A 17,433-nucleotide genomic window follows, 5' to 3' on the forward strand; every position below is an offset into this window, starting at 1 on the left:
TTCACGATGCCACTACAACATGTTAATGGTACTGCCTGGTACATAGTAGCTGCACAACTGTTATTTGATAAGTTTATTAATTTCTCACAAAATACTATATAACACAAATTATGCATGACTTAAGACATTCAGAAGTGAATATTTGTCCAAATCTCAGTCTGAAGTAGAGAATATTATCCTCGAACCAAGACGTCTTATTGCATTGCCAACATTCAAGAAGGGTGTCGGGAGGAAGCACTGTTCTTCCTCCAAGAAGCCAGCGCAGTAAACGTTAGTGTTGTCGGACGAGAGAGGCTGTGGAGATGTAAACACGATGCTTTCTAGTTAGGTGACTCTTGAGGAAGCACAATGTGGTAGAACCAGGGCTTTGGAATCTGCAGAGGAGTTATCTGACCTTGGAGAAGGTATTTATCTTCTTTGAGCTTCAGTGGAAAATGCAGAATGGCAAACCAACACCTACTTTGCTGAGGATTAAGTGAGTGCCTTTGAGATAGATGATACTCAGTAAACTTTTGTTTTTCCTCCTCCACTTCATCACCCTCAGGAAATTGATCAAATCTGAGGGCTCTTTTGTTTCTGAGAAGGATGCACACAGATATGAGCTCTATGGAGGTGGCAGAGCTGAAGGGGACATGGTCCTAAGAACAGTCCTACAGAGTCATTCCATTTGGTCCTCTGAAAGGCATCATGGAAAGAGCAAGAATGCTTTTGTTAGCTCCAGATAATGTGTTCTGGAGCACTTACAGTGACCTAGCTTGTAACTCCTGACTCAAGTGGGTCATCATTTTGCAATTGTATGATCACTTTAAAAAGATGGGTTTTGTTTATGTTCGGATAGATCTCTTGAATGTAAATTTAGAGGGAAGTTCAACATAATACATTTATTTGGAATCATTATACTTATGTTTTCAATATATGCTGGGTTTGGTATTAAATCATTGATGACACTGCGGACATTTCTCGTATATTTTATACAGTCTTGGCATGTTTTGTGACTACAACTCATCTCATGCCAAAATAAGAACATGCAAATGCCTCAAAGGAGAAAGTCTATTTACTTTCACATTTAAAAATTTTAAAATTATTCATGGACTAAAGGATTCTAACTTATTGATTAAGGTTAAAATAGAACGTTGGACGTTCCAGAGTTTAAATCTAGATGACACTTTTGTTTTTATAATCATTAGGCCCATTTTGGGCTCCATTTCATCTTATTGTCTCCGTTTCCAACTATGAACATTATGTACCAGTCTCCACATAGCAAGTATATTAACTACGGACATTAAAATAAAGCACAAAAGGGAGGGGGAGTGCAGAAGTGCAGAGATGGAAGAAGACAGCATCTGAGGGCATTATACTTCCTTCCAGAAATAGGAGAAAAATGACAGGATATGTTCCTAACTTGTACACCATGAAGTTCAAGAAAATCCACTTCTTGAGTTTTAGAAAAGCACACAAAACTTTGTGATTTTGTCTGCTCGTTCTATCTACACCTTATATTGTTCTCTATTCTCAAAAAGTAACCTTGTTATCCCTCTTTCTCATAAGATATATTCAGAATTAGCTTCTAATATAAGAGATCATTTGTACAGATCTATAATAATTATTTTCCCCTTTTATATTTCTAAGGGTTATTTTAATAAAATACTCTCCAATCATTTTATTTTACTTTCTCATGCAAGAAATGCCCTAAAATTGTGATCTACCTAATTATAAAGCACTTTTAAGAAGCATACATATTTGAGCATTTCCTGTAACAAAAAGAAAGCCTGTGTGATATCTTGCAGTGTCAAAATGCAATGGTGGCAGCTGAACTCATTAGTCAAGCCTTTTGGAAATGTGACTGGTACTAGATCCATATCCTCAAAACCTCTGGCATAGAGCTCCAGGAGCTGACCAGTACTGTCAGGGGATGTGCAGCTCCCAGCCTGTACCAAGTAGACCGCAGTCATAATGTTCCATGGATTGTGACATCTTAAAGTCCTGTTCTTTAATCCTGAATCTTAAAGTCCTCCCAACTCTTCTACTAATTCATTGGATTTCTTTAATGTTTTTCTTAGTTTCGTTCATTGTCTAACAATCCAAGTACATTTTCAGAGTAATTAAACTACACACACTCACACACAACCAAACACAACACAGAGCTACCATCCAACTCCTTTCCAGCAAGGGATATGTGTATAAAAAGACAGAGCCAAAAAAGAGGAAAATGCCAGCTACAGTGCCCTGCCCAGGGCTGCATGGCGCTGTGGGAGACCCTAGACCTGGGATCTGGTGGGGCTGGACACGCTACCTCACTCTTCTGAGCCATAGTCGCTGCATATTTAGAGCAGAGACATGGAAGTTTCTCTCACAGAGACATTTGAGCATCAAGTGAGATGGGATCACAGTGCCAAGGCACTTAATAAATATTTACTGAATTAATAAGATCCTCTGATCACGGTGTATTAGCAGTTGAGAAAACTCAGTCGCTACTCTGTTCACTTTCTTTGGGAGGGCTCGAAATGGCAACAAAATTAGCTCTAATTATTCTCTCTCTCTCGTTTTTTTTTTTTTTTTTTTTTTGCATAGTCAATGTGGGAAGAAGAAATGTGGCTTAAAAAAGATCCCAACTAAAAAAATATTTTCTTCCTTCATAACTTTCTCCCTCCCTCCCAAAGTATATTCATAAATGGGGCTCAGTCATTGGTCTGGAAGGAACACTAGTATGCGGAGGAGAAGAGAAAAAAAAGTCTTAAGTGTCTTGTTTTTCCTCTCCTAATTCAGTGACAGATCACCCGAAACATAAATATAATTCAGAGCATTTACTAGATGTTTTTACTGTCTTCTTTTCCTTTGTGTGTGTGTGTTCAGTCAATTTACTAATGAAGATGCTGAAAGTCAGAAATTTCTGACAAATGGATTTTTGGGGAAAAAGAAGCTGGCAGATTATGACGATGAACATGTAAGTGACTTTCTGCTTTCTGGCAGTAAACAGGACTTGAGGATGTCTGATCTACCTGGGTCTCTGTGCGAAAACAATGTGACTGAAATTTTCCAAGCCTTGATCAGCACATTCTCTGTTTATTCAGGCCCTTACTGGAATAAGGGCTTGTTTTTCCTGTTCGCCATATGGCTGCATAAATCATTTATGAAATTTATTTGTTTTTTGGAGAAATCATTCTAACCCAAATGCAATCTGCAATCCTACATGCTTTCCCTTCTTTATAGTACTCAACCTGCATTTTTTATTTTTACTGAGACCCCTGCTTAAACCAAGTACTACATTCCACTGAAAAATACACACTTTTATTGAAGTTGAGTCAAGGCTTTTATTCACTGTGATTTTATCTTAGTCTTCACTATCGGATGGTAGTCTCCTCCAGTAAAGATAATATAGGATAAGAATAATCCAAAAAAAATTCATCCTTTGGCAAATATTTGCTTATCACGCATCCCTTTTTCTTCAAGCATCCTGGAACCACCTCCTTTGGAATGTCTTCATTCAATCTGAGTAATGCCATCATGGGCAGTGGAATCCTGGGCCTGTCCTATGCCATGGCCAACACAGGGATCATCCTTTTTGTGTAAGTGAATGGACATATCTACACTTGGTTCAAAGCCCGCGCATACCTGGTGCTCTTTCAATTAATCTGAAGTTTGATCTTTGTGAATAGGAATAATCTGAGAAAATATTAACATATTCTCTTCCTTTGAAATAAAACAGCAACGGAAAGTAAGCAGAGCAGTCTAATCATCATACTTGTTCAACCAGCCATCCCTAACCAAATGGCAGAAAGTTTACGTGCTCAATCCCCCAAAGTGCTGGAGCCCTAACAGTCCACAGAAACCATTTTACAAAGTAATTCATTATAAAACAATTTGGTGTTTAATAGTTAAAAAGATCTTTCCCGGCAGCAAATCTGACTTTATACACACTCTTAGGAAAAACATCCCTTCCCAAACCAGACCTACAGAGTCCTGCATGCCCTGGTCCCATCTCCTGTGCCCCTATATACAAGATATACTGGGCACAGTGACCTCCTCTCCATCCCATGAAGGTGCCATTCCCTCTCACCACAGGTCCTTTGCACGTGATCTTGGAACCTTCTTTCCTTTCCTCTTCAACTAGTTAACTCCTCATAACTCAGCTCAGCCTCACCTCAGTTATGCCTTCCCCCAATCTCCGTGACTGGGACAAACCACCTTATTAGACACTCATCACAGTGTTAATATTTTAGTGCAGTCGTCTGATTCATTTGGTTAATGTCTCTCTCCCTTGCTAGACTATCATCTCCAAAGGGTTGAGCCCATGTCTGTTTTTACTCACTGCATGTCTGTATCCCCAAGACCTAGAAACAGCGCTTGGCGTGGGGATTTTTGCAGAGTGGCCAGAGTTTTTACCTAAACCGATGCACTTTATCCAAACTTGGTCGAATGCTGCCTAGTGATAGCAGCGTCACATAGCCAACCTGGAGGGTGGACACCACGTTGTCTGTGACAGACAGCCACAGACATCTGTGCTTTACGTACAGCCTGGTATTTTCAAAGACACAGTTGGTGGCAGTGAAATGCTTCACAAGAATAAAGTCTAATGTTAGTCAGGCATCAGTATGAATGCAGATCACAACCCCTAACGCAGTGCTGGAGTCTTAAATAACTGTCTAAGAATGCAACATTTATATTATAAATATATGCTATTTGTGTTCTGAATATCACTTATGATTAGGTAATCACACAGCTATTTGAGGGCTAAGGATCGGGCTGAACTATAAATATTTATATTGTGTCAGTGCTTTGATTGAATTGTTAGGTGTCGTATTTTTTAGCTGAATGGGTTTTGATATCAGCTTTACTTTTCTAAGCCATGTTTGAAATAAAGTAGTTTTTAAAAATTTTCTGACTCTTAATGGCTAGAGGTCTATTCATATGCATAGTTGTACACTTTTATAATGTACACTATCTCTAACACAAAAGACTGCCTTCTCCTCACTAATTACACATACCATTAGAATTAATTAGGAAATTTTCATAGATCACTGATGAATAGAAGTAAGAAACACTGCCCCCAATCCTAGAGTTCATTTTCATGGCAGGAGAATATTCCACTTTTAAAACTGAAAGCCTCATTTCAGGCCTGTAAACATTTAGCAGATTAATTTGGCCAGAACAGTTACATAGCTAGATATCATGAGGTGTGTTTTGTGTATCCAAGTAGCCCAAACTGGATTCAGCAATCTCCCTTAATTCCCAACAAGTGACACAGGATTTCATCGGTGTTACTTTTAGTATTTTCTGCCAAAGCAGAAAATGTATTTAGAATACAGGGTACGCTCATTATTTTTCCAGGGAACAAAATTATATAATCTGAATTACATAATTCTTTAAAAACAGGTCAATTCATAACGTATATGGAAAAATGTATGAATAAGACATTGATTAGGCAGTTCTGGTGAACATGTTTTGTGAAAAAAAATAAACCCAGTACAGTAGAGCTAGAATAGTTATAACATTTGTAACTCGCGGTCTAAATCTACATTTGTAACATTGACTTCCCAAGGAATTACCAAAGAATTAGATCAATTGACAGAAGACTGTTTGGTGTGCTCTCATCATATTAAACAAAGGATAAGATTTTTTTTTTAAATTTCAGGTAAAATTTAGTATTGTGCCTTCATTTATGATATAGATGCTTCTATCTACACTCTTTATTTTTGCTGTCCAATTCTTGTTTTTTGGAGAAGCATTGATCACTGTATACATAAAGAAATCATATATGCCTGTGGACATGTGGAGGGTCCTGAACCAGAAATGATTTTTCTGAGTACAGCAAAGGTTTTCCTGCACCCGAGACTTAACCTTTCTCTGTTTTCTCTATTATACAGGCAATTGCCAGACCCTCTGGTTCACACATCTGATCACTGTCATCTAACATGCAGACTCAGTAGTAACGGAGCTCAGAATTTGCTTTGACTTCTGTATTTCTAGATTTTAGATTAATGTTTAGTCAGGTCATTGAATAGCCCTTCAATTATAAATGTTCATGGGAATATCACGCAAATATGGTGTACATATACCCATATGCTGAGTAAGTATTTGCTAATTTTGCTATACATTTAGCATCTAAGTTATAAACCAGATTCTACTATTGGGTAGAATCTAAGACTAAAAAAGGTGTGTTAGGAACTTCCAGTAGTACATTTTGGCCCATAAAATAAAGCCAATTCCAGTTCTGGGACATTTAAGGGCATTGGTGGAGCTCTGAAAAGAATTTTTCAGCTTCCCCCAAATCCACATACTCTTGGAAAGTTAATGATTGAAAATACCAGTGTAATAATGTATTGTAACATCTAATATTATTGCATCTTATTTTTTATAGAAACATTATTGTCTCCTCTCTCTTCCCTTCACAGAATCATGCTGCTTGCCGTGGCAATCCTATCTCTCTATTCAGTTCATCTTTTATTAAAGACTGCAAAGGAAGGAGGTATGCTACTCCCTAGACCCAAGACATGCTATTTCGATTCTCATTAAAGGGCATTTCAGTCTTTAGCTCTATACTTATAGGATGGTGTTAGTCAATTTTACATTTCATTTTCTTCTAACCCCAATCACATGGTCTCTGCATGTTTTTAGTTATCTGGGCAAGTGAGACAAGTGAAAGGCAACCTGCTCAGGTTCAAGCCAAATAGAGAAACAGACTTTTGGGGGACAATAGAAATAACAGTTCTGACTTGCTGCATGGAGCCAAGATGAATGAAGGCATCGCTTCTTGTTTGGAGAACATTTACCATATTTTGTAATGGCTTTTGAGATTGCGTATTTGGGGTTTGTAATTTCTATATGGTGTTTATTTACATGTTTGAGGCTCCGGTGTAGAATTACATAGAAATATTTTAGTCACTAAAACAGTTTTTTTTTTTTTAAACAAGTTTCTTTTCATTTTTGATTATAGGGTCTTTAATTTATGAAAAACTAGGTGAAAAGGCATTCGGATGGCCTGGGAAAATCGGAGCTTTTATTTCCATTACAATGCAGAACATTGGAGGTAAGAGGATCTAGCTTTCAACAAACCATTTAAACTTTCTAAAAGATGTTCAAGAAATAAGAAAACTCAATGGCAATGAACAGGCCCTTTAAATACAGAAAAATAGCTGTTTTATCATTTTTAAATTTAAAAAGTAGAGTTTCCTAAATAGATTTGCTATCCCTCTTTAATTGAAAATAGCAATATCTAAGAAATGAAAGACTATATAAAACCCTACCAAATAAATTCTAGAATTAAAATATAAAATAAAACCTTTCTTGATTTCAAATGGCTTTAATTATTACTTGAAAAAGTTAAAGCATTAGTGCTTATATCTCTCATTGACCGAACAGTTGATGTGTCACATGTATGATTGAGTTTATTTCATAAAAGGGAAAATTTAGTATCTGAGGCACATAGCCAAATTTTGGGGTCCTTGAGACACAGCCTGCACAGAGCCAGCCCATTGTAGAGTGTCCCTAGAAATTGTGCTAAGGCAAAAATCTGGCTAGGCATCGGAAGCATTATAAAGCACAGATTTCTTGGTTCTACAGATTCTTTTAATTCCTACTGAATGATCACTTCCAGAGGAGAGCCTAGAAGTACATATTTTTAATAGTGTTCCAGGTGATATGTTTGTCCACCAGCTTCACTGGTCCTATCGTGTCTTTGACCCTCAAAAGGCATCTTGACCCATATTTCAGATGTCCTACTGGCTAAGTCTCCTTGCATGACCTGGACTATATCACCACAGAGTGGTACTTATCTCCTCACCTCCTACCCAGTCCCCAAACCTGTTATTCTATCCTTCTGTTCTTTCATCTATGTGAACAATACCAGCAGCATCCAGTTTCTTAAGCCAGCAATCTGGGTGTCAGCCTAAACATTTCCCTCTCTCCCTAACCCTGACAATCCAATCAAATACCAGCTTTTATCCATTCTTTCTCTTATTTAGCCTTTGAATCTCTCCTCTCCTTCTAGTCTCACTACCACACTTCAGGTGATTACTATTTCTGCTCAGACTTTTGCAGTAGACATCTACCTGTTATTCCTGTATTTAGTTTCCCCTCTTCCATCTGTAATTCATCTTCCAAATTAACTGTCTCAAATTCAGATCTACTCTTGCTTCTCACATGCATAAACTTCTTCAGCATGCCCTCATGATTTTCAAGATAAAATTTAAACTCTTTAGTCTGACATATAAGGGTTTTCATCATCTTTCCTTTGCCTATGTTTCTGATACCTTTCCTACAAACCCCAATCTCTATCTATCTATCTATCTATCTATCTATCTATCTATCTATCTATCTATCATCTGTTCCCTATGTGTCATGTGTCATACTATTAACAAACCATATTTAGTTCCCCTACTTTTACAATCCTCCAGCCCTAACACATACACGTTTTCTGGCTCTCCCTCTCTGTCTGTTCCATGATCCATCATTCTCTAGGCTATTAGGTACTAGCTCTTCTGGACTCCCTTAGCCTTGTTTGTATATATCTTGTATATCACTGTTTTTTAAGACATTTTAAAACCCATGAGTAGAGAATAGACTTTTGGCGCCTGATAACACCTGAATTTGAGTTTGTTTCTGTCACTATCTATGACCTTGGGAAAATCACTTTACACCTCTGAGTCCAATTTTTCCACCTATGCAACTGAGAGTAATAGTTCATCCTCACAGTGTCATAATAATACAGGTTCAGTACATGCACCCTTCCTCTCCAGTTCTTGGATTCAATATCCATGTCACTGGAGCCCTCCTGGATGTTTTTAAATGGCATTTTTATAATTATAAGACAAATATATGCTAATTGTGAAAAACAAAAATATTACATAAATATATAAATTACAAAGAAATGTTTACGTAAATCATCCTTAGAAAAACCCATGCCAGGTTTTCCTCTATGACAAATTTAACAAATACATTGTTACTGTTAAAACAGGATCATTTTCTAATACTGATTTACCGCTTGCTTTTTTTATTTAACAATATGCCTTGAATGTTTTTGCATATTACTCTTTTCAATGGCTTTTGAGCTTTCCATTGTATAAATACACCATGATTGGTTTACTGAATCCCTTGATGAACAGTTTTGGATCATTTCCAGTTTTTACTATTGCAAACAATGCTGCAATAAGTAAACTTGCACAGAGATCTTGCAAGGAGGTCATTCTTTTTGATTAATAAAATCACTGGAATTATCTAGCATTTCTAGAATGCAGCAATTTCTTTAGTAACCTTTATCCAACTATACCTGCTCCTGATAACGGATAGTTGGTAAGCAGATAAATAAAATCCAGTCATATCTTAATGATTTGTATTTATGTCTTTCATATTTTTTGTATAGTAAGACTACAGTCCCGGGTAGAATTTGGCAGTAACACTGGAATTGTTTCATTCATTTTACTGGCATTGGGCCCCAAGCATATAAGTCCCCCATTCCCCACCAAATAAACTGCTTTACATTTGGTTCAAATTCTCAGCCTTATCAAGATTTAAAATATCAAGCTTTTCCTAGGATCTCTTCATAGGTGATCTAATATACGTGTTTGGACCACTGAACTAACTGGACATACACATGCTTAGCCCTGAGCCCAACAGGCTGAGTGGCAACAGCATTGTCTATTGTTCCAAGTATAGCTACTATTATGCTTCTAAACAATGGAATAAACTATAACATGGTCTCTCAGTCAAGCCCCTCACCCCACAGTGTGGCTTTAAGGGAGTGAGATGAAATTTCATACACCTTTCCTGAAAATCTCTCACTTTGGTTATGCTATGTGATTAGTGGTTATTGTGGCCTAAAAGAAATCACTTGTATTTCTGTATTTATCAACTCCACATTTAGAACGTTTAATTTTCTCAATCCCCTGAAAAATTAACACTGACCATTAGCAGAATAATGTTGACATTACCCAGACAGGTCTGGATCATTCTGAATTTTCGAAGACCAAACACATTAACAGTGGTGACATCACTGAGAGTCAGCAACTAATAGCTCTAAAATTGAATGGTACCTCACTGAACCAGTTAATCAGAAATATCTCCTCTGTTTACCCTCTGTAAGATTTAGCTTTAGCCAAGGTCTTTGTAAAGATTAACCAAATCATGTTTACAGAAGACACATCAGGTATTGTAAAAATCATTTCATTTCACAATAGAGAAGAAACACTGGCCTGAAATCAAGGATCTTATATTTTGGATGTGGTCTGTCATTTTCGAGCTGTGCGATCTTGGACATGTCAGTTAAGCTCTCAAAATTTTTTATATCCTCAGCTGTGGAATGAAGATGATAAGATGCACCTTGCTCTTTCACGTGGATTTTCAGCTGATCACATGCAGAACTAAACAATGTGGGGAATTGTTATCACTGTTATTACTTTTGTTTGAGATTAAGGAAATATTTTTAAACTATTAATAGTTCAATCTGCAACTTAGATATCTGCTTTAAATGTCTGTTAGCAAAAATTCACCAGAAGGATGTAGCACACACTTAAACCTTGCAATGAGACACTTGTCAGTTTTATTTTCAATTGAGTCTTTTGATCACGTGTGAAATAGCAAATTAGTATTATTCTTCACTGAGTGGGTGGACTTGAGAAAGGGATGTTGCATAAATCCCTACAATTGTAAGCAAAATTGTATGTTATGCATATGTATGCATAAATATTTTTCCAGGGAGAGGGTTTATAGATTTTATAGATCAGGTATTCAGAAGAGTACATGATCACACATACATCACTTATCTAGATGTTCAAGAAATTTTGCCACTTTGTATGATTTCTTATTTGGACAAAGGATATAGAAAAAACTTCATTGACAAAGGTTAGAGAAGCTATCCTCTCTTTATCAATCCAGTATGACTCCAGTTTGGAGAATCAGTGGTCTGAGATTTTGTATGCCCCCTAGGGAGATTACAGAGGACTAAACTGGTGCCCACCTAGGGAGGGCAGAGTGACGTGTATTCTACCCAGCTCCACCCTGCAATTCCCCCCCTTCTTTTGTGGCCACCAGACCCCTGCCCGAGTTCTAGATACTAAAACAGGCACACTCAGTAAGGTCATGATGACTTATAACAACTGAGGAAAAAACTTTGAAACTGCAGCTTCACTGAAAACCTCAGAGCTGGATTTAACACAGAATCAGCATTGATACTGTTAGCAAAGGTCCATAGGCAAGAGCCAAAGGGCCGAATGTCTATTTATGAGAAGAACTTGGAAACAGTAGAGAATACCTAGTGGGTGGCTTTTCTTTCGGTTTGGGAATTACTGAGAAGGAGGGGTGTACCAATGCCTGGACTTCTCACAACTTGCCTGTGACTTTGGTGCCGTGCACACCACTAAGCTCTCACGTTTTCCATTTTAGCCATGTCAAGCTACCTCTTCATTATTAAATACGAACTACCTGAAGTAATCAGAGCGTTCATGGGACTTGAAGAAAATACTGGGTATGTCTTCTTCTCTCTTTGTAACATCAAGAGTCTCATTCTCCTTGGTCTTTTCTGATCCTAATATTCTGGTCTCTCTTTTCTAGAGAATGGTATGTCAATGGCAACTACCTCGTCATATTTGTGTCAGTTGGAATCATTCTTCCACTTTCTCTTCTTAAAAATTTAGGTAAAGTCATTTTCCATTTTTATTTTCATTTTGTATTCCAAGAGGTAAGCTGATTGTGGATGCCATATTCACCTTCCGGAATTTCTCTGCTAACTCCTAGGTTACCTTGGTTATACCAGCGGATTTTCTCTTACCTGCATGGTGTTTTTTGTCAGTGTGGTAAGTGCTTTTTGGCATGATCCTTGTGACTCGGTAGGCGTGTGATGCTTTCAGTGCCTGAACTGGTGTCCTCATTTTTGTTCAAGCACATCATTGGCATGAAATAGTTCTTGCATCACAAGCAATCTCCTTGTATTCTAATTTGGAATGAGAAAGGAAGAGTCATGAGTTTAAAAATAGTTGAGTTAGAATGTCAAGACCATTGCTAATAGTATGTTCTAGGCATACTGAGTATATATTTGGACGAAAGGAACACTTCCAGCAGAAGTGTGACAACAACCCAGTATTTAGGCAGGCGGAGGAAAAAGAAGTGAAGAGTCCCAGAAGATAAATGAGTAGGCTGTAGAATTAGCCATATTTACGTGAATCAGCCATTTTCTCTTACTCATTCTACCCATGAAGAGAAGGTGACCACAGTGGAATTAAAGAAAGAAATCCTCTCCCCACCCCACTCCCTCTCCCCTCCCAAAGGGGGAATTTCTGCTAATATCATGAAGGCCAACATTTATATAGCATTTCCCCAAAGAGGCAAAGGAGGAGGGGGGAATTTCTTGGTGACCCATATTTTCATTAGTTTGAAGAAATGAAAGAGATGCGATGTAGCAAGAAAATGAACATCTTTCTCATGGAAGAGTATGCATGAAGTTTGGGATAGATTCACGCACAATACTGTCCTGTTGACTCTAAGTGGGAGAGTTGCCAACCATAGTTCCAACTCCTTACATCAAACTGAGGCTAGAGGGAGTCTCCGTTGTCCATTAGTCTAAAAGGAATCCTCAGCAGAGTTCCCTCACCTCTACCCCATAAACCACCCACAGGGATTTTTGTTTCATTGTTTTCCTCAAAAGGCTGACTTGTTGTTGTTGTGTTAATGACCGGGTCTAGGTGATTTACAAGAAATTCCAAATACCCTGCCCTCTGCCTGTTCTGGATCACAATGTTGGGAATCTGACATTCAACAATACAGTTCCAATGCACGTGATGATGTTACCCAACAACTCTGAGAGTAGTGGTGTAAACTTCATGATGGATTACACCCACCAGAATCCTGCAGGGCTGGATGACAACCAGGCCAAGGGCTCAATTCATGGCAGTGGAGTAGAGTATGAAGCACACAGTGATGACAAGTGTCAGCCCAAATATTTTGTATTCAACTCCCGGGTAAGTGAGAGGTCTAGGCCTCTAAGAGCCTAGCAACGTGGCCTCTGAGTTTTTATCTCACAAGCTGAGATGGCCTGGGGTAGCTCTCTGTGTTGGAATGCTAAACATGCGGTGTTGTCCTTGTTTTTCAGACGGCCTACGCAATTCCCATCCTAGCATTTGCTTTTGTATGCCACCCTGAGGTCCTTCCCATCTACAGTGAACTTAAAGAGTAAGGCAGCCATCATTTTAGCATTCTAATTTGCTTTGAAAATGTGCTCATATTTTCAAAGGTGTTTTATACAGAAGCATAGTTTACAGCTTTGTCTTCACAGGAAGTTTATGCTATAATCACTCATCAGTAATGTGCTTTTACCACAAAGGTGTGAATCAGCCCCCTCACTGCTTCCTTCTCTCCTGTTCCTTCACCCTAATGATCCAGGGGAGGGGTTCAGGACAGGGGGAGGGTGAGCCAATATCTGTAAGGATTTTGGCAAACATGGGGAATTTGAATTTGAATATTGGTGGCAAGAAGTGAGGTCACCTGACCTGGAAATGACCCACACCCATGAAGACCAAAAATTATGATTAGGGTGGCCTGGCTAAGCCACTGATGTCACCTGTGGTCAGTCTTTAACCCTTGCCTAGAAGACATTCCACCACTGGGATGTGCCCGTATCTGGCCTTCATCGTCTAATCTGTATAATGGAGACACTGGCTAGACAATCTTCTTTCTTCCAGCTGATATTCTATGATTCCTTAATACTCTTTTCCCTTTGAGGTTAACATGCCCTTGGGGATGAGTGGGTCTGAGCCCACTACAGCAGCTTCTTCCTTTACCCTGAGGGGAGGTGGTCCTATAATTCTCATCTTCTTTACCCAGACATCAATAACCTCAGTCTTTGTTCTCACTAAATAACAATAACTTGCCCCATATATTCAGATTTACCTCTTAAAAAACTCATAGAGCACTTTCAGTTAATTTGATGTCTTTGATTTACTTGGAAAATCCCATGTAGCAGTTACTCTTTGCTGTTTCTAGTGGATTCTGGTCCTCAAATCTATCTCACTATGAAATATGAAGTCTTTCTACATTAGGAGCCAGTTTGACCTTTGTGCTAATTACATTCTTAAATACTCAATAGACAAGCATACTTATCAACATAAAATAAACTGATCCTCATCTAGGAAAACAGTCCTTTCTAAGACTAAAGAAGTAGCATTTAAGAAAAATGGAAACAAATCCTCCATAATTCCCTAAGGCAAATTTAAATAAGCTGTGTTTCTGCACTAGGAATGTGGTTTTATAATGAGTAACACAGGCACACATTCTTTTATTATTTTTTAAATTTTAATTGTAAGTGGTGATATTTTCATCTGTTCAGAAAACCAAAGCTCAGTGTTCTTTTTCTTTTCAGTCGGTCCCGGAGGAAAATGCAGACAGTGTCAAACGTTTCCATCACGGGGATGCTCGTCATGTACCTGCTTGCTGCCCTCTTTGGTTACCTAACTTTTTATGGTAGGTCACTCTGTCAAAGTCATTTTCTTTGTGCAAATCCTAGTTGGACTGACCATTAATCCGGGTAGGTATAATTCTTTTAATTACTCTCAATAAACAGCATGATCTGTAGATGCACATGCTCAATTAACATGCTATTTTAGTCTCATCATTTGACCTAAGAAAATGGAAACTGAACCAGGCTGCCTAACAGGTTATAATAATTTGTGAATTCACACATATTTTGTAAAAACCGTCCCTCTAATTTAATTATTTTCCTTAGGGGATAGAGGATATTTCTTTGGCTTGACTCTCTAAGCCATCTAAAGCTACATACATTCTGTGAGAGTGAAGCAGATTGCATGTTGTAAAGCTCTTTCAGTGGAATAACTAACTATCAAGCAAATGGCAGAAAAAGTACCAAGTCCTTGAGTTGGAACCTGCTTCCTGTTTACCAGTCAAGTTAAATCTGGGGGCTTGGAGCATTAGACAAATTTTCTGGGTTATCTCATTCTATTCTGTTATAGTGAATGGTTTCCTAAGAAAAAAGGACATGGCAGAATTCCTTTCGATCTGGGGACGTACTATCAAAAACCAAAGTGACTATGGCCACGTTTGATTATGCCGAAAACATATCCTCTGTGGCATCTTCACAGAACACTAAAGGAGCAGGATTATTCTTCTCTTCAATGAAGCATGGCCCTACAGACAAATTTCAGGGAATCAAACATTAATACAAATCAATGTTATCAACATAAATATGTTTTTAAAATAAGCCTCTCTAACATTTTGCATTTTTTTTTTCCCGACTGACTTGGTAAATTCAATTGATTGCAAGACAAATTGGGTAGGAAGAGACTGGAGGGGGCACCATTTGCTTGTTTTTTTTTTTGTTTTTTTTGTTTTGACTAATATTTGGCTTTTAACCAAGCACTGATTTAGATTGGGCATTAACTCTTTGCTGGTTGTGAATGAATGAAAATTGGGTCAATGCCTTTGAAGGTATTTTTAACCCCCTTTGTCTGATTTTGAGGCGAGTAGTGGGAAAATCAGAGTACATCTGGTTCTGTAAGCATTTCCTTGTCATTTATGCCTGGAATTCTGAAAGAAGTGTGTTTTCCAGGAGGGCAGCATCTTAATCTTATAACAGTATTCATTGGGAGACCCTATAGCAATCATACTAATTCATCTCTGTTACTTAATCTTTGTTACTAATTCATCATTGTTACTTAATCTAATGAGTCTCAACTCAGTGAGACAAACAAAAACTTGAAAAAGCCCAGAAGTGTGTCTGTCAGTGTCATGATGGAGTCGTAATTGTTGAGCTTGAAAAAGTGTTAAAGATAATTTGTCCTAGGGTTTCCATACCGGGTTTGGAGAAGCTGCTTTGGGGCTCACTGGGCAGGTGAGGGTGGAGGGGGGTGGCAAGACGTGAGGGACAGGCTGATGAGGCTTGGCTCTTTCATCCCTTTCAACCAGAGGACCTCAGCCTGTCCTCTGTTTTGTGATGCTTCTGTATAGCAGAGAAAGACTTGTCACAATGCAAATGACCTAGAGAAGAACCTTAGCAATTTTATATTACCTCCTGCAACTTTACAAGCTTCAGGACCCCTTTGTTCATTTGAACAAAGGTCACATAGCTAATAAGCTAAGATACAGGATAAAAACAGAGGTGTCTGACTTCCCAGACCTGGGTTCTTTCTACTATACTGTGTTCCTTCTGTAAAACGTCTTAGGTAAGCAGTGCCGATTTGACTACACCTAGTGGACTCATTCTCCTCTTCCTCTTTGCAGGAGAAGTTGAAGATGAATTGCTTCACGCTTACAGCAAAGTGTACACATTTGACACCCCTCTCCTCATGGTACGCCTGGCCGTCCTGGTGGCAGTAACACTAACTGTGCCCATAGTGCTGTTCCCTGTAAGTACCTGGCTTTGGTGAAAGAATCCTGCTTGACACCACAGATTAGTACATACGTTCTGACTTGATGTTGATTTAATTATAATGCAATGCCCAGGAACATTATTTTTTTATATAGCATTTTGAACCCACTTAAATTTGACTATGTAGACAGAGCAAGTATTTTTTTTTATTTAAAAAAATTTGTTTAATTATTTTTGGCTGCACTGCGTGGCTTGTGGGCTTATAGTTCCCCAACCAGGGATCCAATCCATGCCCTTGGCAGTGAAAGCACAGAGTCCTAACCACTGGGCTGCCAGGGAATACTTGCTAGAGCAAGTATTTTTAAATGTTAAGTACTTTTTAAATGTAGGGGGAAAATCACAAAATGTATTTCTATGTATTTGTTTGTTTTACAGCTTTATTGAGGTTGAAATTAATTTTTTTAACATCTTTATTAGAGTATAATTGCTTTACAATGGTGTGTCAGTTTCTGCTTTATAACAAAGTGAATCAGCTATACATATACATATGTCCCCATATCTCTTCCATCTTGCATCTCCCTCCCTCCCACCCTCCCTATCCCACCCCCTAGGTGGTCACAAAGCACCGAGCTGATCTCCCTGTCCTCTGCGGCTGCTTCCCACTAACTATCTATTTTACATTTGGTAGTGTATATATGTCCATGCCACTCTCTCACTTTGTCCCAGCTTACCCTTCCCCCTCCCCATATCCTCAAGTCCATTCTCTAGTAGGTCTGTGTCTTTATTCCCGTCTTGCCCCTAGGTTCTTCATGACCTTTTTTTTTTTTCCTTAGATTCCATATATATGTGTTAGCATACGGTATTTGTTTTTCTCTTTCTGACTTGCTTCACTCTGTATGACAGACTCTAACTCCATCCACCTCACTACAAATACCTCCATTTCGTTTATTTTTATGGCTGAGTAATATTCCATTGTATATATGTGCCACATCTTCTTTATCCATTCATCTGTTGATGGACACTTAGGTTGCTTCCATGTCCTGGCTATTGTAAATAGAGCTGCAATGAACATTTTGGTACATGACTCTTTTTGAATTATGGTTTTCTCAGGGTATATGTCCAGTAGT

At 38.3% G+C, this 17,433-nt stretch overlaps 1 protein-coding gene across 6 annotated transcripts in view; it reads left to right on the forward strand.

Annotated features, from left to right (window-relative positions):
• Positions 1-17,433, forward strand: part of SLC38A4 (solute carrier family 38 member 4) — a 69,063-nt gene that overhangs the window by 40,675 nt on the left and 10,955 nt on the right. For all 6 annotated transcript variants that reach the window (XM_082421731.1, XM_082421733.1, XM_082421735.1 and 3 more), the window contains 11 exons: positions 2,854-2,944; positions 3,451-3,566; positions 6,393-6,466; positions 6,935-7,027; positions 11,377-11,458; positions 11,545-11,627; positions 11,728-11,786; positions 12,672-12,947; positions 13,079-13,158; positions 14,345-14,445; positions 16,219-16,343. In XM_082421731.1, coding sequence (XP_082277857.1) covers positions 2,854-2,944; positions 3,451-3,566; positions 6,393-6,466; positions 6,935-7,027; positions 11,377-11,458; positions 11,545-11,627; positions 11,728-11,786; positions 12,672-12,947; positions 13,079-13,158; positions 14,345-14,445; positions 16,219-16,343 — 1,180 coding nt within the window. The remainder of the gene's footprint in view (positions 1-2,853; positions 2,945-3,450; positions 3,567-6,392; positions 6,467-6,934; positions 7,028-11,376; positions 11,459-11,544; positions 11,628-11,727; positions 11,787-12,671; positions 12,948-13,078; positions 13,159-14,344; positions 14,446-16,218; positions 16,344-17,433) is intronic.

Source organism: Balaenoptera physalus (assembly GCF_965194825.1).
Source record: "Balaenoptera physalus genome assembly, chromosome: 13".
NCBI lineage: Eukaryota > Metazoa > Chordata > Mammalia > Artiodactyla > Balaenopteridae > Balaenoptera > Balaenoptera physalus.